This window comes from Quercus suber, unplaced genomic scaffold (assembly GCF_002906115.3).
Source record: "Quercus suber isolate HL8 unplaced genomic scaffold, Cork oak 2.0 scaffold_247, whole genome shotgun sequence".
In the NCBI taxonomy this organism is placed as follows: domain Eukaryota; kingdom Viridiplantae; phylum Streptophyta; class Magnoliopsida; order Fagales; family Fagaceae; genus Quercus; species Quercus suber.
This window is the reverse complement of record NW_027069703.1, coordinates 306,318-327,720: the sequence shown is the minus strand read 5'-3', so window position 1 is coordinate 327,720 and position 21,403 is coordinate 306,318. Positions and strand designations below refer to the sequence as shown.

General features: G+C 36.4%; 3 protein-coding genes across 3 annotated transcripts; 2 read left to right on the top strand and 1 right to left on the bottom strand.

Annotated features, from left to right (window-relative positions):
* Positions 1 to 6,895: 6,895 nt before the first annotated feature.
* Positions 6,896 to 11,905, top strand: LOC112028233 (nudix hydrolase 20, chloroplastic). The gene is made up of 9 exons (XM_065780812.1): positions 6,896 to 7,510; positions 7,669 to 7,733; positions 8,540 to 8,636; positions 8,823 to 8,903; positions 10,514 to 10,639; positions 10,895 to 10,974; positions 11,082 to 11,197; positions 11,355 to 11,475; positions 11,573 to 11,905. Exons 1-9 carry the CDS (start codon positions 7,214 to 7,216, stop codon positions 11,640 to 11,642), a joined length of 1,053 nt encoding a protein of 350 aa, XP_065636884.1. The 5' UTR covers positions 6,896 to 7,213; the 3' UTR covers positions 11,643 to 11,905.
* Positions 11,906 to 12,353: 448 nt separating this feature from the next.
* On the top strand, positions 12,354 to 13,386 carry LOC136070619 (nudix hydrolase 20, chloroplastic-like). The gene is made up of 4 exons (XM_065780772.1): positions 12,354 to 12,456; positions 12,564 to 12,679; positions 12,837 to 12,957; positions 13,055 to 13,386. Exons 2-4 carry the CDS (start codon positions 12,592 to 12,594, stop codon positions 13,122 to 13,124), a joined length of 279 nt encoding a protein of 92 aa, XP_065636844.1. The 5' UTR covers positions 12,354 to 12,456; positions 12,564 to 12,591; the 3' UTR covers positions 13,125 to 13,386.
* An 827-nt stretch (positions 13,387 to 14,213) lies between these two features.
* LOC112028214 (3-hydroxyisobutyryl-CoA hydrolase-like protein 3, mitochondrial) lies at positions 14,214 to 20,929 on the bottom strand. The gene is made up of 11 exons (XM_065780790.1): positions 20,849 to 20,929; positions 19,541 to 19,664; positions 18,879 to 18,980; positions 18,509 to 18,573; positions 17,076 to 17,210; positions 16,879 to 16,975; positions 16,486 to 16,615; positions 15,706 to 15,884; positions 15,408 to 15,535; positions 15,185 to 15,286; positions 14,214 to 14,749 (listed from the first exon to the last, which is right to left on the bottom strand). The coding sequence occupies exons 2-11, from the start codon at positions 19,638 to 19,640 to the stop codon at positions 14,648 to 14,650; spliced, it is 1,140 nt and encodes a 379-aa protein (XP_065636862.1). The 5' UTR covers positions 19,641 to 19,664; positions 20,849 to 20,929; the 3' UTR covers positions 14,214 to 14,647.
* Between the last annotated feature and the right edge of the window lie 474 nt (positions 20,930 to 21,403).

The window sequence follows — 21,403 nt, the reverse complement described above, 5'->3', positions numbered from 1 at the left end:
AATATGCATATGGCTATGAGATCTACAAGCCTACAAGCCATTGTCAAATATAAAAATAAATAATAAATAAAAGGCAACATTTTGAGTTTGAACCGAATAGAAAAAACTAAGGGAAATTTTCACAAACTTAAGGTTTGTGATAATACCAAATAGGTTCAAAACATTCTAAATGAAAGATTACAGAGAATAACGAAGAACAGAGTAGAACAAAGAGAGAGAAGAGAGGGAGAAAGAAAGAATGAATTATTGAACTGAAACAATTGTATTGATATAAAATGAATTACACCCAAATACAGAGACTTGTACACTATATATATACACAGTATTATGGAGGGAAAGTTAGTTACAGACTAACTTAAATATAACTACCTCTCACACGTGCATATGTGCCAGACTCAAGATATCAATATACTAAAGACTAAACGGCACCGTTCTATTTAGTCTTGCACTTGTGCCTTCTTTATGTCTGGAACTACACTTGCTTCATCTTCAATTTCCTCAAGCTTACAAGTACTGTTAGCACTGCTTTCATCCCCCCTCAAACGAAATGGGAATTTCCACATGAGTTTGGAAGTTAACCAGTGAAAACGGGAAGAAGGCAACCCTTTGGTAAAAATGTCAATAAGCTGATCATTGGAAGAAATAAATTTGACCATGAGATCCTTCCTGAGAACTTTCTCACGCACAAAATGGTAGTCTACTTCAATGTGCTTTGTTCGAGCATGGAATACTGGGTTAGAAGCAATTGCCAAGGCACTAACATTATCACACCACATTAAAGGAGGAGTAGAGAGAAATATTCCCAAATCTTTGAGAATCATACATATCCAATATAATTTAGCTGCAGTAGAGGCCAATGCTCTATATTCAGCTTTAGTGGATGATCTGGAAATTGTGGACTGCTTCTTAGCAGACCATGTAATGGGGCAATTGCCAAAGAACACAACAATGCCAGAGATAGACCTGCGATCTACTGGGTTTCTAGCCCAGTCTGCATCACAATAGGAAGACAAGGAAGGAAAACCAGGGGTAAAAGCAATGCCAAGATGAAGAGTGCCTCTAATGTATCTCAGAATACGTTTGGCAGCTTGTAGGTGGTTCTAAGTGGGAGAACACATGTATTGGCAGGCTTGTTGGACAGCAAATGACAAATCAGGTCTAGTAAATGTGAGATATTGAAGGGCACCAACAAGACTTCGATAAGAAAAGGGGTCAGACAAGGGAGAACTATCATTGGGAAGCAAGTGTTGATTGGGAGAACAAGGAGTCTTGCAAGGCTTGCAATCTGTCATGGCAAACTTGGTTAGCAAATCAGTAGCATATTTGGTCTGATGCACAAACAAACCTGAAGTAGTGTACTCAATCTGCAATCCAAGAAAATAATGAAGCAGCCTAAAGTTGTGAAAAGAGGTTTTAAGCTCACCATGACCAACATGAGTGACTGGAAGCTCCTGACCATTGCCTACTGAAACTGTTTCAGTTCCTGCAACAGGTTGTTGATGAAGACTCAACTGTGACAGATTAGGAGTGACATGATCTGAGCAGCCTGTATCAGTAAGCCAGCCATTGCAGTTCTGGACTTGAGATGAGTTAGCCACCATTGAAGCTAACTTAGCTGGAGCATGCTTACCTTGATATGCAAAGTCCATTCTGTGGTAACAATCAAGGGCTGTGTGACCACCCTTTCCACAGATTTGGCAAAATGGTCTGTTTGACTGAGGTTGGCCAGAGGGATTTTGTAATTTAGAATGTTGCCCTGAGGTAGGATGATAGCTAGTATTACCAAAACCTCCATTGTTATTGTTGTTAAATCTATTGTGATGACCAAAACTACCAAAACCTCCATAATTGTTGTTAAATCCATTGTGATTACCTCTGCCACCTCTTCCTCTCTGATTTAATATCTACCCCCTCTGCCTCTCTGATTAGAAAAACCTTGATGTGGAGACTGAAAATTGGCATTCATAGCCATTAAAGGAGGAACTAGACCATTAGATCTCTTCCTAATTACTCTCTCCTCAGCATTAAGTAAAGTATTTAACTCCTGAACAGACAATACATCACTGCGAGTTCTGATTGCAGAACTGAAAGAATCATGTTCTGAAGATAAACCATCAAGAGCTATGTGAAGAAGCTCTTCATCATCCAAGATCACAGAAACAGCAGTCAATCTATCACGAATCTGTTTGATCCTTTGGAAATATCCATCAATTGAATCATTTCCTTTCTTGATTGCATTCAGTTCATTGTGAAGACTCATAACATGAGATCTTGACACAGAGGCAAATCGTTTTTCTAACACCTTCCATACTCCCTTGGCAGATCTTTGCCTAACAGTGAGAGCAAGAATTGCAGGTGATAAAGTAGAATTGATAAAAGTGAACATTGCTTGTTCACGATTCTTCCAAGAAATGAAATTAGGGCTAATCTCAGTAGTGAGATTGCCAGAAGAATCCTTCAAAAAACGTTCTGGAACAGTGATTGAATCATCAAGAATATCAATCATAGAGTAAGTTTCAAGAATTACCTCGATTTGATGCTTCCAAACAGTGTAATTGTTATAATCGAGCTTGACAATCATCATCGAAGACATGTTTGATAGCAGAAGCAACGAAGTATTGACAAGTAAAGCTGTATTAGTCACAGCAGGGGTTGAACCAGAGGTTGAAGATGAAGTTGCAGATGTGGAAGCCATGGATAGAGATCAGTGCTCTGATACCATGAAAGATTACAGAGAATAACGAAGAACAGAGTAGAACAAAGAGAGAGAAGAGAGAGAGAAAGAATGAATGAATTATTGAACTGAAACAATTGTATTGATATAAAATGAATTACACCCAAATACAGAGACTTGTACACTATATATATACACAATATTATGGAGGGAAAGTTAGTTACAGACTGACTTAAATATAACTGCCTCTCAAACGTGCATATGTGTCAGACTCAAGATATCAATATACTAAAAATTAAACGACACCGTTCTATTTAGTCTTGCACTTGTGCCTTCTTTATGTTTGGAACTACACTTGCTTCATCTTCAATTTCCTCAAGCTTACAAGTACTCTTAGCACTGCTTTCACTAAAACCCACCAATTTGGTCCTCAAAAGACAACTTTGTCCCTAAATTTTTTCTCTTCTTTCCCTTTCTCTCTTCAATTTCCGTTCTTCCCCTTCCCCCTCTCTTAAACTCTCTTCTTCTCTCTCAGATCTCTCTCTCTAAACCCAAATTAGAAAATACCCATTTCAGAAACCAATCTTCTTCGTCTTTTTCTTTCTCGCTGAAGATCACGATTGACTACCTGGTGGCGTCGGAGAGGTGGTGGCAAGCTTAGCGAGGTTGGAACCATTCTTCTTTGTCTTCTTCTTGCTCACCAGAGATCACGATCAATTGGCTGGTGGTGTTGGAGAGAGATGGTGGCAAGCTCAGCGATGTTGGGTCAAGGAAATCGTGCCATGGCTGGAGCGTTTTGGTTAGGGATTCGGTAGTGGTTGACATTCTTGAGGACAAAATTGTAAATTTACAAAATGATGGTTTTGGTTTTGCTAGCTTTCTTTTTGGATACTTCTATAGGTTATTTCAAGACTCAAGTTTCAAGGCTTGATCTTTGGGAGATGAAGAAGTTAATTTCTTCCGAGGTTCCTTCCGATTGTTGACCACCTTCATATAGTCAAATTTCTTTGCTTCCTCTATCCTATTTGGTTTGTTAGTACTGATTAGATGAAACTGCAATTTATATCCTTTGTAAAAGTTTTGGTTTTCATTAAAGTTTGTTAGGTTGTGCATTTTGCTGGTTAGAGAGAGAGAGATCTGAGAGAGAACTTAGAAAAGAGAGTTTGAGAGAGCGGGAGAGGAACAGAGACAAAAGAGAGAAAGAGCAAGAAGAGAATAAAAGTTAGGGACAAAGTTGTCTTTTGAGGACTAAATTTGTAGAATTTTTTTTTTTTTTCCGTTTAACTTTAAATTTATTAGAATATCATTAGTGGGCACGTTGGCAAAACAAAGTTGGAAAATAGCATCTTAAGTTTTAAAAACTCAAGTTAGGGTGGAACTTAAGTCTTAACTCCTCGAGTTCTAGAGCTGGGAAACTAGGGATGGCAATGGGGCGAGGCGGGGTTGAAGGATGGGGTCTTCGTCCTCACCCCGCAAGGTTTTATCTTGCCCCATCCCTGCCCCACCCTGCATGATGGGGAAAAATTTCTCACCCCATCCCCACCCCTTAGGGCCCCACGAAGCCCCGCCCCACCCCCAATAAAACTCTATTTTTTGTTAATTTGCCTTACAACTAGAATTCGAAGGTTTGTGGTGAAAGTTCTTCGGGGCTTTAGAGGCTTGATCCGTAGAGCTTCACTGATTTGTGATTTGTTGATGTTTCGGATACTTTAGGCTTGATTCCCGCAGACTTTTGGATCTAAGCGGATGATTTGGATGATTTTCCTTCGAATGTTCTTCGTATTCGAAGTTGAAGTTCTTGAAGTTCTTGGAGGCTTTAGAGCTTGGTTCCGGCAGAGCTTCTGGACTTCTGAGTGCTTCCAATGGCCTGGTCCCCTCCAAATCTCTAGATCTCTTCAAATCTGATCCTCTCCAAATGCCTTAGGAAGGCTTCTATTTATAGGAGTTTAGGGGTAGGTAAGTGACACGTGGCGGAGCTTGATTGGTGACACGTGGCAGTGCTTGATTGGTCCGCTTATGTCATCGCTTACACGTGCGACTGATTGTGTCATCGCTTACACGTGCGAGACTGCTTATGTCATTGCTTACACGTGCGATGATGTGTGATTGGTCTTTGCATGACACTTGGCAAATTTCTGTTGGTTTCTGAATAGTGATAGCAAAACCTAGCAGCAATACGCGGCGCTTTGTAATTGGCCGTATTTTGTGGACTTAATAGTGTGATGTGTCAGCTTGTGATAGGTCGGGAATTTTCCCTGTCTACAGTTGGAACCATTCTTCTTCGTCTTCTTCTTGCTCACTAGAGATCACGATCAACTGGCTGGTGGTGTTGGAGAGAGATGGCGGCAAGCTCAGCGAGGTTGGGTCAAGGAAATCATGCCATGGCTGGAGTGTGGTGGTTAGGGATTCGGTAGTGGTTGACATTCTTGAGGACAAAACTGTAAATTTACAAAATGATGTTTTTGGTTTTGCTAGCTTGCTTTTTGGATACTTCTATAGGTTATTTCAAGACTCAAGACTCAAGTTTCAAGGCTTGATCTTTGGGAGATGAAGAAGTTAATTTCTTCCGAGATTTCTTCCAATTGTTGACCACCTTCGTATAGTCAAATTTCTTTGCTTCCTCTATCCTATTTGGTTTGTTAGTACTGATTAGATGAAACTGCAATTTATATCCTTTGTAAAAGTTTTGATTTCCTTTAAAGTTTGTTAGGTTGTGCATTTTGCTGGTTAGAGAGAGAGATCTGAGAGAGAACTCAGAAAAGAGAGTTTAAGAGAGCGGGAGAGGAACAAAGACAAAAGAGAGAAAGAGCAAGAAGAGAATAAAAGTTAGGGACAAAGTTGTTTTTTGAGGACTAAATTTGTAGAAATTTTTTTTTTTTTCCATTTAACTTTAAATTTCTTAGAATATCATTAGTGGGCACGTTGGCAAAACAAAGTTAGAAAATAGCATCTCAAGTTTTAAAAATCAAGTTTAGGGTGGAACTTAAGTCTTAACTCCTCGAGTTCCGGCGCTGGGAAACTAGGGATGGCAATGGGGCGAGGCGGGGTCGAAGGATGGGGTCTTCATCCTCACCCTGCAAGGTTTTATCTTATCCCATCCCTGCGCTACCCCGCATGATGGGGAAAACTTTCTCACTCCATCCCCACCCCTTAGGGCCCCACGAAGCCCGCCCCACCCCCATAAAACTCTATTTTTTGTTAATTTGCCTTACAGCTAGTACAATTTTTTTAAATCAAAACCTATTTCATTAATAAAAATATACTTGAAATTACAATTAAATTTATCCCACCAAATCAAATCAATTTTTAGGAAAAAAAAATTTGAATAATATATCCAAGTGTTTAACAAGACAATCACAAGAAAAAAAAAATCATAGTATATAACACAACAAAATAAAGGCGAGAATCACATTAGGTAGAATAAAATAAGCTAATATTGATATATTTGTTTAAATAATAGGGTTTTAAGGTATGAAAAGTTTACAATTATAACCCCTTAGTAACATGGGGTGGGGTGGGGTAGGGTGGAGTGGGGATGGGGAGGGGCAGGGCGAGGCGGGGTTGGTCTAAAAAGTCTAAACCCATCACCGCCCCACCCCGTGGTGCGGGGCTAAAATCTTGCCCCATCCCCGCCCCACCACCTTTGCGAGGCGGGGAAAACTTATGTGGGGCGAAGCGGGGAGGGGCAGGTTAAGCGGGACAGGGCAAAATTGCCATCCCTATGGAAAACACCTGACGTGGACGATTTTCCACATGGAACCACATAGAACTAGAGTTTTAGACACTCGAGTTCTGTTTCTTCATTTTCTCTTTTCTTCCTTTGTTCTCCCCGTTCTTCCTTTTCTCCTTGTACTTCACCCATGGATTCATCGCGCCGAAGCAAAAACCCAAACCCAAAAATCACGATCTCAGCACTTGAGCAACTCTCTAAGCTTGGGTTTATTGATCTCGGCACCGGAGTGGTCTTGGGTTTGATGTTTTGTTTGGTATTGTTGCTTGGTTTTGTTGTTTTCTGGGGTTGTTGTCTTCGGAAGTGGGTTTGGCGTTTTGAGAGTTAGAGAAATTGTTGGCCATGGTGGTCCAAAGAGAACAAGGCAAAGGGGAAAGCAGAGAAGGAAAAAATGAAACTCAAGTGTCATGGAACTTGAGTTTTACTCGAGTGCCTAAAACTTGAATTCCACGTAGATTTTAAACTCCATCTCATTTGTGCCAGCACATTGAACTCGAGTCTTTTAGACTCAAGTTCACTGTAGAAAGTAGAAACTCGAGCTTAAAAGACTCGAGATGCTATTTTAGTGAATCATTTCTAACATATACTAACTAATGATATTTTCTCCCAAATGCGTGCTAGTTGGAAAATTACCTCTAAATTTGTAAGCTTTAGAATACTTTGGACCTCTGTGGTATTATCACAAATAAGTTTTTTGAAATTTACCCAAAAAAACCTAATAAAACGGCGTCATTCGAAAGCCTAAACTCGATTGCCAGTGAAGTCGTTAGTCGTTAGTCGTTACATACATCCTCCTTCCCTTGCGTGAAATGGCGTGCAGCACTTACAATTATCTTCACCTCTCTCACAAAATCCCTTCCCTCTTCATCTCCAAACCTTCTCATGCTTTTCCCATTACATTTACCACACCGCTTCCTTCTCTATCTCATACTCCAATCAAATTTAATAAATTAGTAAAATTCAGTACCCATTCAGCTTCAGTTTCAGCCACCAATACATTCACCTGGGACGACGTCGTTCGGATTTCTCAACCGGATAGCGTTCCGCATGATTCTTCGGACCTCTCAGGCTTCTTCCAGAAAGTCAAATTCTGCAATCGCGGATCGGTAATATTCTTTTGTATGTGCATTTTAGCCTCAGTATTAGTAATATTTAAGCTTAATGTTTGGTTGCTGCGATATTCTAATAAAAAAAAGAAAGAACGGGAAACAGTTTTCAGTCTGAATTGCCAAACGCCCACACAAAATGTCTGAATTTGTTGCAGGAAAAGCAATCTGAGTTTCTTCCATTTGTCATTGAAGACCAAATTGCTGGTTATATTCATAATGGGTAAGGCAGGCTCAAAAAAGAAGTTTCTATTTTCATTGATTTGTTTTGATTAAATTCATGAAAATGTTTGACAAGCTATATGTTTAAATGTTGGTTAGATGTTTAAATTCATCATTTCCTAACATTTGGGATAACGGATATTTTATGTTGGTATTAGAACAATTGGTCCTGAGTTAAAAGTTAAAACAGTATCTCTACTCTTCCTCCAATTTAAAAGGTTAAAAATCCCATTCGTTGGGCGCGCTTATCATGGGAGAGTTTGAGACTTTGGGTTCACCTGTGTGGGCGAGTGTTAGAATAATGGTTTAAGTTTAATGATTAAATTCACATTTTCTTAACACCTTATGTTTTTGGGACAAGTGGAGTTTAAGTTTATATATGTAGAATTGGTTTAGTTCTAATATATATATATAAAAGGAATGCGCAACCTCACCCACCACAATCTTTTACCAGGTAATCCAGGAGAACTCCTAGTGAGGATCAAACCAAGGATGTTTGGGTCTACAGCTCAACCCAAGCTTCCAACCACTAGGCTTCACCCTGATGGGTTGGTTTAGTTCTAATATAATTTGGACAAAAAATGAAACCATTTCTAATTGAAATGGTATTTTATTTCTATATATATTTAGTTGTTTAGACTTTAGGCTTATTTGACTAAACTGAAAAAAAATAAAAAGAGATTAGTTGGCTAACTTGGCCAGGTTCTATGACTTGCCAAACAACCCCTATGAATTGAATTGCTCAGTCCTTTTTTTTTTTGGTTTTTTTGGGGGGTGGGGGGGGGGGGGGGGGGGGGGGGGGACCTTACACCCGGTGCTGAGGACACCCGATGATAGGACTAATGCAGTTGGAGATGTGGTCAAATGTTTGGGGGAAGAACTAATTCCAGGTATACGGAACGAGGTACTGGTTGTAATTTAGTGGTGCATTGATTCCCTCCTTTTTATTTTTTTTATTTTTTATGTGTCCTAGTGGAATGTAAATGTTTTTGTGTGTATGTGTGTACATGTGATTGAAATTCTTTGGGTCCAAGTTGTAGTAAGATCTTTGTTCACTAGGCTAACTATGTATTCCACTAATTTCAATCAGCTGTACCCTGTGACATCATCCTTTGGTGCACCAATCTTTTTTTCACTGGAACGTGCTGCAGCTCCTTACTTTGGAATAAAGGTGTGTTTTATGGAATTGTGAAATCTCTTTTCTTTTGGATATAATGTTGTATTGAGACATAGTTGACACTAGTATCAGTAGTCCTAATTTTTTTTAATTGCCTTTCAAATCTTTTTAGGCACTTATAATTTGATTTGGTTCGAAACTTTTTTATTTAATTTTTGTCCCTCTAAAAAGAAAAAAAAAAAAAAGAGGTTGTTTTCTTTAGTTTTTATGCATTTAATTGAGTAGCAAACTCAATAGTGAATACTTGGTATCTTTTTGATGCTCTACTTGTAGTTTCCAGAAATAACTATTCCTTAGTTATTTATTATTATTTTTTTCTTTGAGGACTAAAATGCCTTAGACTGGCCTCAAAAAAGGTGTTTCTGTCATAATTCCTACTTATTAACGAAAATAAAAAATGGTGAATGCTTATTGTTCACCTTTTGCTTCTGAATTGATTTCCCCATGCACCTCAGCCGAACTTGACCATATGTTGTTTTTTTTTCCTCTTCATTATCTGCTAACATGTAAATACTCCTCACCAGAAAATTTGTAGAAAAAAAAAAAAAAATGTCCTCAAGGAATTATCAATGAGCTCTACATTTACTACTAATTAGTTGAATATTTAATTGAATACATTTTCCTGTGAAGCCAGGTAATTTATTGTGATTTTGCTTCACGTGGGTTTTTTAGTAAAGTAAACATGCTACTGAATCAATCTTGTCAAAGAAGTCTGATGATAGTTTCAGCCAAGGGATTTTCAAAGATAAGTGACTATGAATTGAGTTTTTTGAAATAAAATTAGAGTGTGAGATTTATCTTATACATCTGGGTTTCTGCTAATCAAGCCAATCATCTTTAGGCCAAATGGCTTCTCTTTCCTCCATAAACACTGGGCTGGTTGTGAGGACATAGTTTCAATTCCATGTGAGTGCCGTGAGTTGTATTTACCTATAAACATAAAATGTGTTTCTGCCAACTAAAAAATGCACATACTTTTGAAGACAGTGAGCTCTTAGTGGTAAAGTTAAAATTCTTATTTACATGGAGCTTATATGATGAGTGAGACCAAATTCAAGCTCAAGTGCATCGACAGCTTTCATATATTTTATAGACCATCCGAATTTTAGGTGTTACTTATTTTTCTTTTCTCCTTTGTTTTTTCTTGTTGGCTTATCCTTGTATGTTTCCCATGCACTAGGGTTGCGCCCGTTTTTGTGCTTTTTAGTCATTCATTTACTCGTATATAAAAAAGGAGCAATTCACTGCATGCTAAGTAGGTACGACATATGTGCTTTTTGACTTCTTGATTGCCTTTTGATTTATTATTAACTGTGGGAATATTGTCAGTTTTGGTACATTGGTCCATCTGGCTTTAAACTTCTTCCTTTATTTATTTTTTGGCACTATAATCTTTGGTAAGCCTTTGGACGTGACTATTACCATCTTATTTCGTCCCTGGATGTGTGCACCACTGATTGATGGCTGAATGATAGTCAATCTTTGAACATGCCAAGCAATACATCCTTTTTCTTTTCTTTTTGATTGATGAACCTGACTCTACGATTATGTTACTGATGGATATAAGTTACGCATTCTTTTCTCATATGCATTCCTGTATACAGGTTTATGGGGTCCAAATGAATGGCTATGTTGAGAAGGATGGGCAGAAACTTTTATGGATAGGGAAGAGAAGTCAAATGAAATCCACTTATCCAGGGATGCTTGATCAGCTAGCTGCAGGAGGACTGGTTTGTAATGATTGAATTATAGTTTAAAAACCTGAGGCAAGTGGAAATCTGGGGATTTCTTCCTTGCTACAAATTTTTGAAAGTAATTACTTTGTTTTGTAGAAGCAATTTAATAGGCTCAGTAATTTATGCACATTGAACAAGAATAACAAACCATAAAGCTCGTGTGAATAAGCGATTCTACAGTATACTTTCTGGTTCATATTACGTTCATTACAATTCTGTGCTCTCATATTTCCATGTTGGCAATGGCAGCCTTATGGGATTGCTTGTGGTGAGAATCTTGTGAAGGAATGTGAAGAGGAAGCTGGAATACCCAAATCCATTTCTAAAGAGTAAGTTTTCATTTGCCATTTCACTATCATATCATGTTACCTTGCCGTGGCAGATGCCTTTGATTGAGAATGGACTCTCTCTCTCTCACTAATGAGATTATAAACAGGGCTATACCAGTTGGCACTGTTTCCTATATGGACATTGATGGTTACAGATATAAGAGAGACGTTCTATTTTGTTATGATTTGAAGCTGCCTGCAAGCTTTAGACCTGAGAATCAAGGTAGGCCAATTCAAGCTCTGCTTCTTCAATTGCTCTTATCAGTTCCTAAGGACAACTCTTGTCATTTGATCTCAGTAATGACTATTTGTTTTATTTGATTTACTGTGTTTTCCTATAGAGGATTTTATTCATTTGTAAATGTCTTGTTGAGTGACAGATGGAGAGGTGGATAGCTTCAAGTTGATTCCTGTGACACATGTAGCAAACGTCATACAGAGGACACAGTTTTTCAAGCCAAATTGCTCTCTTGTCATCATTGATTTCTTGTTTCGACACGGGTATTTCTCTATAGTTTCTTAATGAACTGCTATGAGTAGTACATATATAGCATAATTTTAACCTTAAAATTCCAACTTTTATATTCAAAATTTGCAGGTACATGAGTCCTGAACATTTTGGATACTTAGATCTACTACAAAGTTTGAGGAGTGGGGATTGCTCCTAATCATACTGTTTAATTGTATTGTTCTCCTTCTTCTTCTTCTTTTTTTCTTCTTTTTTTTCTTAATTTAAACTTTGGGCCTTTGGCTAAGTATAGCCTTTTGAAGGAAGAAAGGCTCGAGTCTTGTAAGAATCAATCTTTTATTAGTAGCTTATTGTATCTTTTGGGTGAAACTTAAAAGCCAAGACATTTTGTAAAAACGAAAAAAGTTCATGCCACCACAATTACTGAATGAGAGATATGGCACTATAGTCGTTTGTTGGAAAGGTTTCTACAGAGGGTATTAACAATGTCTAAAGTGCTCTTTGCAAGAGGGTTTTCATAGGTTATGCGTCATGAAAACGCCACATATCAAACTAGAGTCTCAAAAACCTACCCAAAACCACCTCCACTTGCCAAATTCTACACACCAGCCCCAAACCAAAATCCAAAATCCACATAGCCCCAAACTGTAGCTAGCCACCAGCAAGCCTTCTCTGGAAAACTGTCTTCCCCACGACTCAAAAACCCAAAGCCTTTTCTTTTAGCCCCGAATTGAAACCCCTGTCATGCTGCCGCAATTGGCAAGGCAGCCATAAACTGATCACGGTTGAGCGAGCTATTGAAATCTACAAGGAGGCTGTCTGAGACAGTGCGTAGGGTATGTTGTGTAGAAACACAAACCACACCCCCCCCAAAAAAAAAACCAAAGTTTAAACCACTGATGTGCTCTCATATTTCCATGTTGGCAATGGCAGCCTTATGGGATTGCTTGTGGTGAGAATCTTGTGAAGGAATGTGAAGAGGAAGCTGGAATACCCAAATCCATTTCTAAAGAGTAAGTTTTCATTTGCCATTTCACTATCATATCATGTTACCTTGCCGTGGCAGATGCCTTTGATTGAGAATGGACTCTCTCTCTCTCACTAATGAGATTATAAACAGGGCTATACCAGTTGGCACTGTTTCCTATATGGACATTGATGGTTACAGATATAAGAGAGACGTTCTATTTTGTTATGATTTGAAGCTGCCTGCAAGCTTTAGACCTGAGAATCAAGGTAGGCCAATTCAAGCTCTGCTTCTTCAATTGCTCTTATCAGTTCCTAAGGACAGCTCTTGTCGTTTGATCTCAGTAATGACTATTTGTTTTATTTGATTTACTGTGTTTTCCTATAGAGGATTTTATTCATTTGTAAATGTCTTGTTGAGTGACAGATGGAGAGGTGGATAGCTTCAAGTTGATTCCTGTGACACATGTAGCAAACGTCATACAGAGGACACAGTTTTTCAAGCCAAATTGCTCTCTTGTCATCATTGATTTCTTGTTTCGACACGGGTATTTCTCTATAGTTTCTTAATGAACTGCTATGAGTAGTACATCTATAGCATAATTTTAACCTTAAAATTCCAACTTTTATATTCAAAATTTGCAGGTACATGAGTCCTGAACATTTTGGATACTTAGATCTACTACAAAGTTTGAGGAGTGGGGATTGCTCCTAATCATACTGTTTAATTGTATTGTTCTCCTTCTTCTTCTTCTTTTTTCTTCTTTTTTTTCTTAATTTAAACTTTGGGCCTTTGGCTAAGTATAGCCTTTTGAAGGAAGAAAGGCTCGAGTCTTGTAAGAATCAATTTTTTATTAGTAGCTTATTGTATCTTTTGGGTGAAACTTAAAAGCCAAGACATTTTGTAAAAACGAAAAAAGTTCATGCCACCACAATTACTGAATGAGAGATATGGCACTATAGTCGTTTGTTGGAAAGGTTTCTACAGTGGGTATTAACAATGTCTAAAGTGCTCTTTGCAAGAGGGTTTTCTTAGGTTATGCGTCATGAAAACGCCACATATCAAACTAGAGTCTCAAAAACCTACCCAAAACCACCTCCACTTGCCAAATTCTACACACCAGCCCCAAACCAAAATCCAAAATCCACATAGCCCCAAACTGTAGCTAGCCACCAGCAAGCCTTCTCTGGAAAACTGTCTTCCCCACGACTCAAAAACCCAAAGCCTTTTCTTTTAGCCCCGAATTGAAACCCCTGTGATGCTGCCGCAATTGGCAAGGCAGCCATAAACTGATCATGGTTGAGCGAGCTATTGAAATCTACAAGGAGGCTGTCTGAGACAGTGCGTAGGGTATGTTGTGTAGAAACACAAACCACACCCCCCCCCCACAAAAAACAAAGTTTAAACCACTGCAACGGCATTATTGCTGTTGGGTTAAATTTTTTTAAAAATGGGTTTCCAACAATTTGAAAAATAAAATAAAATAAAAATGTTTTGGGATGGATTTTCAACAATTTGAAAAATGGGAGTTTGTTGAGCTCATTATGAATGCTCTGACAAATGATTTTTCTGTTATCCTATATGGCCATAAAATAAGAAATTCAGGACTATACAGCCTATACTGCCGATGCATATACATTATAAATCGTACAAGCTTGAGTGTAGAACCACTTAAAAAAAAAATTATTAATTCTGATTATGACATATTGACATCCGCACAAAATCATTTCAACATTTTCAAATAGGTTATTTGTACCCTGATCTTCAGAGGAAAACAGTACATTGATCAAGAAACATGCACAGTCACTTGCAAGGCCTAATGTAACATATATGAACTCTTGGGGCCCAAAATATTTTCCAACATCACAAATTCTATCATCAGTCACCAACATCACGAAGAATACCATACACAAAGTTGGACAGCTTTTGCATACGTAAAATCAACTTATTTTTTGCAGCTGACAGGAGATTTCAATATTGTCCACAATCTATCTTACTGATGCAACAAGGAAATACAATGGAGGTTGCCAATGACCTTAATTCAACTTCTTTTTTGCAGCTTACAGGAGATTTCAATATTGTTCACAATCTATCTTACTGAAGCGATAAAGAAATACTATGAAGGTTGCCAATGACCTCAAGGTGGTGGATTCCATTCAAAACCCACTGGGGGGCAATGCCCACCTTATGTAGTCCAAATAAAAAAGGAAATAACTACGAAAGTCATAACGCATCAGTCACACTCTCAACTCCTCAACTTCTGGGCTCAATGGTTCAAAGAGAGTTTCCACTTCACTGTGATTTACTTCCTCCAAACTTCCAGGATTCCACTTTGGGTTCTGCAAAGGCATAATCATGGAAAAATCTGAGCATAATACATCTAAGATGTTCTAAATGATTACATAAATGAGTACCCTTTTAAGGGCTCGAAGACAAAAAGGACTAATGCATTTATTAATGTTGCTAATAGAAAATCAGCACCATCAACAGAAGAAAATGCTCCTAGGCATGAGCATAAATTGCTTAGCCAGTCAGGGGTGAATGCCCCGGGATTAGCCAGCAACTGGTTCTAATGGGTGGGGTTAGTTGCCGGTAGGTTTTACTGGCTAAAGGTGAGTCCAAAGGGCTCTTCCATAGAAAGATTCCCTATGTTATTTATATAAATGAATAAATAAAAACTTGGATGCTAAAAAGATGGTTTGAATGTATGAAACTAATATTTTCACATATTTCTACGGTACAGAGGAAGGGACTTCAGAGACTAAAGATTGAACCTGATCCTTGTCCACCAAAACTGCCCGAACACCTTCAGCAAAATCATTTCGTAGAGAAGACCTTATGGCAATGCGATATTCGGTTTTCATCACACCGCTTAGCTGGACGCAACCAAATGCAGGAGTACTCATGTTATTTTACAAATTTTCCTGCAATACTAAATCCCCATCCCTCCCCCCCCCCCCCAAAAAAAAAAAAAAAAAAAAGGAACTCAAAACTCACTGTTGACAATTCATTGCCAGTTTTTCCATGTGCAGAGGCAACTCTAGAGAAATAATTTTGTGTTAAGCAAAGCGAAAAAGGAGCACCTTTTCCAAGACCTTGAAGGGCTTCATTAGCCCACTCTACCACTGCATAAAGAGAGAATGGAAATCAGCCAGCATCAAATGACAAACTTGAGGAAGCCAAAATTTTGAAACCCAATTGAAATCCAGATGAATCGGTCTTTGGGAGCACCAAGAAAATGCATACACATTTCATTCAGACAACAATAAAAAAACCAATTGGTACTTAAACATACCAGCTGCTTCACCACTCAGCTGATTCTTTTTCAGTTCCTCAATTGTCTCTTTAACTGATTTATTTGCACTGAAGGATGAAACTATATGAGGTAAGAGCAATTTTAATTGGGACTCAGACTCAGGGTTACCACTGAATCTTGCCAAAAGTGCTTTGATGTCTTGATGTGGATCATCTGAACTGAAATAACAATTGGACAAGATTTTTCAGCAAGAAATCATGTACATATTGCTAAAAGAACATCTTCTGTGCAGAACAACATTTTCATATACTTGAAGTCAACAATATGAGAGGAAATTATATCCTGAACAACAAGGTATATGCACTACAGACTTCATCACAAATAAACACTTGAGTTACATAGATTAATGTTATCATGTGGCTTTAACCCCACCTTAAATAAATAAAGCATCAAAAATTAAAAACTTCAGTACCCAAAGTCATGGAGTTCTCACCAAATTAGTTTGATAGAGTAATTTCAACTAAAGAAACAAAGGGTCTAATTTACAAGATGAGTAATGGCTGTTTACTAGAACCAATTTAAAAGATCAAATTATAAGAGATTGAAAATTCTTAAATTATTATCTCTCTTTTCTCCTATTGGTAAGTTTCACACCCGATGGGTCTTAAACCCATGACCTCACCATCCACTTGCTCTTACAGGGAGAGGAGATACCATTTGATAAGTTAGAATGCAAATTTCTAAATTAGAAATTACAGAATAGCCTAATGGATTCCAATAAAATGAAAACTAGCAATCAAATATAGATCAATGACATACAATGTAATTCCCAAAAGGGCCTCCTTCAAGGAAACCAAGCTCCCAGATGGCACAAAATGTGTACCAAGACCTACATATAGTGCATCAGAGGGTGTAGAAATCCTTTTTCCAGTCATTCCAAGATAAGCACCTGCAAAAAATATTTGAAGAAAAGAATCTTATAAACCTATAATTAAGGAAGCTACTTATAACAGTTCAATTGATATTGATGATTGTGTCTCTGGACTTCCAAAATGTTTTCCTTAATTTTACTTATAACTACTTCCTATGCAGCCATGTCCTTCTCATGCTTTTTGTAAATTCCCATAACAAGATCAAGACTGAAAAAAATATATAGTTCCATTACAAGAAGAAAAGGAAAATAAGTACTTTATGTAGCAACAAAAAGCATACCAACTGATCCTCCTCCTGGACTTTGTGCTGCTATATATGAAAAACCAACATCTGGGAACAAGCCAATTCCATTTTCTGGCATAGCAAGAACAGTCCTCTGAAATGCATATATACAAGGAAAAAGGTAAAAAATTAGAATGACAATAAAATATAACTGAACAACACTAAATGCCCTTTGCATATCAAGGCAAGCATACCTCCGTTATGATCCGATAACGACCATGACCAGATAGGCCTATTCCAAAGCCCATTGTTATGCCATCCATGAAGCATATATATGGCTTCTTATACTCAGAAATTTTGCATATTAGAGAATATTCAGCAGTGAATACCTGAGAAATGTGAAGCAATATAATGCATATTAACTTCATGCAAAAAATTAAGAAGCAGACTTTGGGGACACATAATACAAATGGAAGCTTATTTTAAGAAATTATATGCAGTCCAACTGACTCAAAAGGCATTATATGAATTACACAAGCATCAAAGTATACCACCCAAACTAATTAACCACTATGAACTGGCCAAAAGATGTCAGGTTTAGGTCCCAATACACAAACAATGCATGTGTTGAAATTTAAATATACAACCTTCAATATGCACATGCAGTGAACAGAATATCAATCCATGTATGCTATTTAATTTATACTTGAAAATTATCAAAGCACCTAGAAACACTAGAAAGAACTCATAAGTTGAAAGTTAAATTCAAATCATGATCACGATATCTTTCAAACGGTAGAAATAATAACATGTCAAATGGTTTATAAACTTTTGTTGGAGAACCTAAAAGAGGTCCAGAAGCAAAATTCAGTTATCCTGCTCAGTTCTCAATCAGAATAAGTGAGATCTCCCGTCTCATGATTATAATATGTAAACTGGTTGTTAAACTTTCCAGTGAGTGACAATAGATTTAATAAGAAGTGATTGAGGATGCATCAAATACACATACAAAGAAGCTTTAAGAAGAGCCCCACATTTCTTTTTTTCTTCTTTTTATGTTGATTTGTTGCATTATATACGCCGTTTTCTTTAGTAAGTTAACTTGCTTAGCGTTGTCTATTAGTTAGATGATAATACATATCTTAGTTTATCTGCAGGTGGTGATGTGAAGCAGATCACAACCAAAACCGAGTATCAGATATGATTGAGTCTTGTTGTCCTTTTATGTATCATTACTTCTCATGAAAAAAAGGAAAAAAAAAAAAATTATGTATCACCAAATCAATAAGTTGTAAACTTTGTTAAAAATAACACTATTATGAGATGATTGTCAGCTACTGCCTTCGTCTCATTTTGTTTGTCGAGTGTTCTAGTTTTGGCTTTCCTAAAATACTTGTCCAATCTTGAAGGTCATGGTGATTAATCAACTGACTTCCCAATAGAACCCTATGCTTTATTTTGTTTAGGTTTATTTTGAAGGTCATGTTTGAAATTTATATAATTTTCTATGGAGGGAGTATATTTTTAGCAATTTGAGTTCTTTTTCTATTANAGAAAGGGAAAAAAAAAAAATATATATATATATATATATATAGAACAGTGCAAATAATGCAGATCGATAACCACAATCAAATAAGCAATTTTGCAAGAAACGTTGATAGCATAAAAGAAGCCTTATAAAAGGAACCTTCTGCACAAGAGGTGTATTTTTGTCCTTTTGAATCTCAGCAACAACCCCTTTAATATCCATTCCTGCATTGTCCATCAATGGTTACCCTCAAAACCTTAACTAACACTTGGAAACCAAAAAACAACTCCAAAAGAAAAATCCAAATATAAATGGAAAAGATATGAATGAGAAATCAAATTCAGAAAATAGCTCAAAAAGCCAATGAGCTCTAGCTTAATTGGCACCTCCTCCACTTATAAGTTCTAGGTGGAGGGAGAGGCCGTGGGATCAAGACCCATTGGGTGCGTGCGTATCAGTATCTTGCCAAAAAAGCATACAAAAAATCAAAGAAAAAATGCATGAAGGACTCCAATTTTCTTTGCGTTACCTGCACAAAACGCACGAGCTGAGCTACTATCAACCAGAACACATTTGACCCTTGGGTCCGATTCCCATTCATCGAGAAATTTTTTATATCTTATATCCATATCTGCATTATCAACAGGTTAATGTTAAGTACATAGCAAAAAAATAAAAAACAATAGTATTCATTTACATCAAAAACAACATTCAACATTGACGTTGAAATTAAAACGCCACAGGCTTTTGCATTTCCCTTATCAGTTAATCAACTAATTCAACAAAACATTAAAACTTAAAATAAAGTTTAATTTCATTATTCATAAATCATAACTTGACAACAAATGCAATAGCTTTCACTTGGCATAAATGCATAATATGATACAGCTTTAATTTCATGGGATAATGGCCACATTTCCAAAACTAATTACAAACAATGCCCTTCCTTCCACGCATCAATTTTTCACATTTTTTGCACACAAAATCATCAGTTAAAAACGACGATTTCCAATCGCAAAATTCCTCTTTTTTTTTTTTTTTCAATTCCACAATTTCAAGCTATAGAACTCAAATTCATCCAAAATTGCAGGAATTTCAACGAATCGCTTTATGCTCACACTTCAATAGAGGAAACAAGAAACAAAAGAGAGCGAGAAGTAATAAAAATCGGATGAGGAAAGTGAAACCAACCTACGTTCATTGCGTTGAGAGCCTTGGGGCGATCGAGTGTGATCACTGCGACGCCGTTTGCATTAACGCTTCCTTTTACGAATTCGTCCGTACCGGCCATGATCGCAAAGGTCCTTAGTCTTAGTTACAAATTGATTGGATGAGAATTTTAGCATCTTTAATAAAATCTATATAGGGTCTTTTTTTTTGGATAATATTGCAATCTAAAAGTAAAAAGAATTTAAAATAAAAATTACAAAGCTTATTTTTAGTTTTATCTTTGAGAGTTTTGAGAACAATTAAAATGTTTTGTTCTCATATATTCTTAATAAAAAGAACATAATGACTACTAAAAATTAGAAATTTATTTTATCATCCAAACTAAAAGTTCTGTATCTTTTCATTAAATAAATAGATTAAGATTAACAATAAAATCTGGTTCTAAGAAAGCTAAGTTAATAATGGTTATTTTTTTTCAAATCCTACACAAAATGGGTTAATATAAAGGTTTTTGGGTCTAGTTGTATCCACTTTCTAATCTAAATCCGGGGGCTAAGTTATATGGAAAGTATTGGCACTACATACATCCAAACAGAGTTCGGCCTTCTAGACTTATGAATGACCAATTATGTACCATTAAACATACAATGCAATACAGTGATTTTAAATGCAACATGTGTTTGGGTCAATGATAGATCTAAGATTAAGTCTATGATTAGATTTTATAATCCATTCTTTTTTAAAAGAAAAGGTTTTGGAAACATATTTTAGATCTATTTTTAATTAAAAGAAAACATTAACTTTGAAAAATATTCAGATTTGATTCTATTCTTATAAGAAGAAAACAATAAATTTATCACAAAAGTTTTAGATTTGTTTTTTTTGTAAGAAGAAAACAATAAATTTAAAATAAAAGTTCCAGATCTGTTTTTATAAGAATAAAACAATAGATTTAAAAAGAAAATTTCAGATTTTAACAATGTATTTGAGAGAAAAATTCCAGATCTGCTTTTTTTTTTTTTTTTTTTGTGAGAAGAAAACAATAAGTTGGTAAAAAAAATATTCTAGATCTGTTTTTATAAAAAGAAAATAAGAGATTTAGAAGAAAAAAAAAAAGTTTCAGTTTTTAATTAGCTGGCAACAATAGATATATAATAAAAAAAATTTAGATCTGTTTTTTATGAAAAGAAAACAATGGATTTATTTAAAAAAAAAAAAAAAATTCAACAACCCATCTTAGATCTATAATGAGTCTCATTTTAATGCGTGAACAATGCTACATCATTTGGTTACCATATGAACAAATTAATCATGAACATGTAAAGGAANAGAGACAAAGGCTTTTGAGGTTTAAGAGAGGGAAGCTCAGTCGCTGGGTTTGAGAGTGAGAGCGAGTGGTTGAGTTCGCGACGCAACACAGTGACGATGATTTGGCGATGATTCGGAGGCTCGTCCGAGTACGCTTCTCATACGGTTGAAATGAAAATTGGAAAGGCGTAAATACACTTTTGGTCCCTACATTTTGGCATTTTCGATTTGGTCCCTAAAATATCTGTTTTTTTTTTTTTTTTTTTTGTGAGAAGAAAACAATAAGTTGGTAAAAAAAATATTCTAGATCTGTTTTTATAAAAAGAAAATAAGAGATTTAGAAGAAAAAAAAAAAGTTTCAGTTTTTAATTAGCTGGCAACAATAGATATATAATAAAAAAAATTTAGATCTGTTTTTTATGAAAAGAAAACAATGGATTTATTTAAAAAAAAAAAAAAAATTCAACAACCCATCTTAGATCTATAATGAGTCTCATTTTAATGCGTGAACAATGCTACATCATTTGGTTACCATATGAACAAATTAATCATGAACATGTAAAGGAATGATGTGAA

Bases quoted from the DNA above. Each gene is read 5' to 3' on its own strand.
- LOC112028233 (XM_065780812.1), top strand. From the start codon at position 7,214: ATGGCGTGCAGCACTTACAATTATCTTCACCTCTCTCACAAAATCCCT. The intron at 8,637-8,822 runs GTACTGGTTGTA...AATTTCAATCAG, and splicing joins TTCCAGGTATACGGAACGAG to CTGTACCCTGTGACATCATC. The intron at 10,640-10,894 runs GTTTGTAATGAT...TGGCAATGGCAG, and splicing joins AGCTAGCTGCAGGAGGACTG to CCTTATGGGATTGCTTGTGG.
- LOC136070619 (XM_065780772.1), top strand. From the start codon at position 12,592: ATGGACATTGATGGTTACAGATATAAGAGAGACGTTCTATTTTGTTAT. The intron at 12,680-12,836 runs GTAGGCCAATTC...GTTGAGTGACAG, and splicing joins CTTTAGACCTGAGAATCAAG to ATGGAGAGGTGGATAGCTTC. The intron at 12,958-13,054 runs GTATTTCTCTAT...CAAAATTTGCAG, and splicing joins GATTTCTTGTTTCGACACGG to GTACATGAGTCCTGAACATT.
- LOC112028214 (XM_065780790.1), bottom strand. From the start codon at position 19,640: ATGGCCGGTACGGACGAATTCGTAAAAGGAAGCGTTAATGCAAACGGC. The intron at 16,976-17,075 runs GTATGCTTGCCT...TATGCATTTCAG, and splicing joins GTTATCGGATCATAACGGAG to AGGACTGTTCTTGCTATGCC. The intron at 15,885-16,485 runs GTATGTCATTGA...TTGTTATTTCAG, and splicing joins GCCCTTTTGGGAATTACATT to TTCAGATGATCCACATCAAG.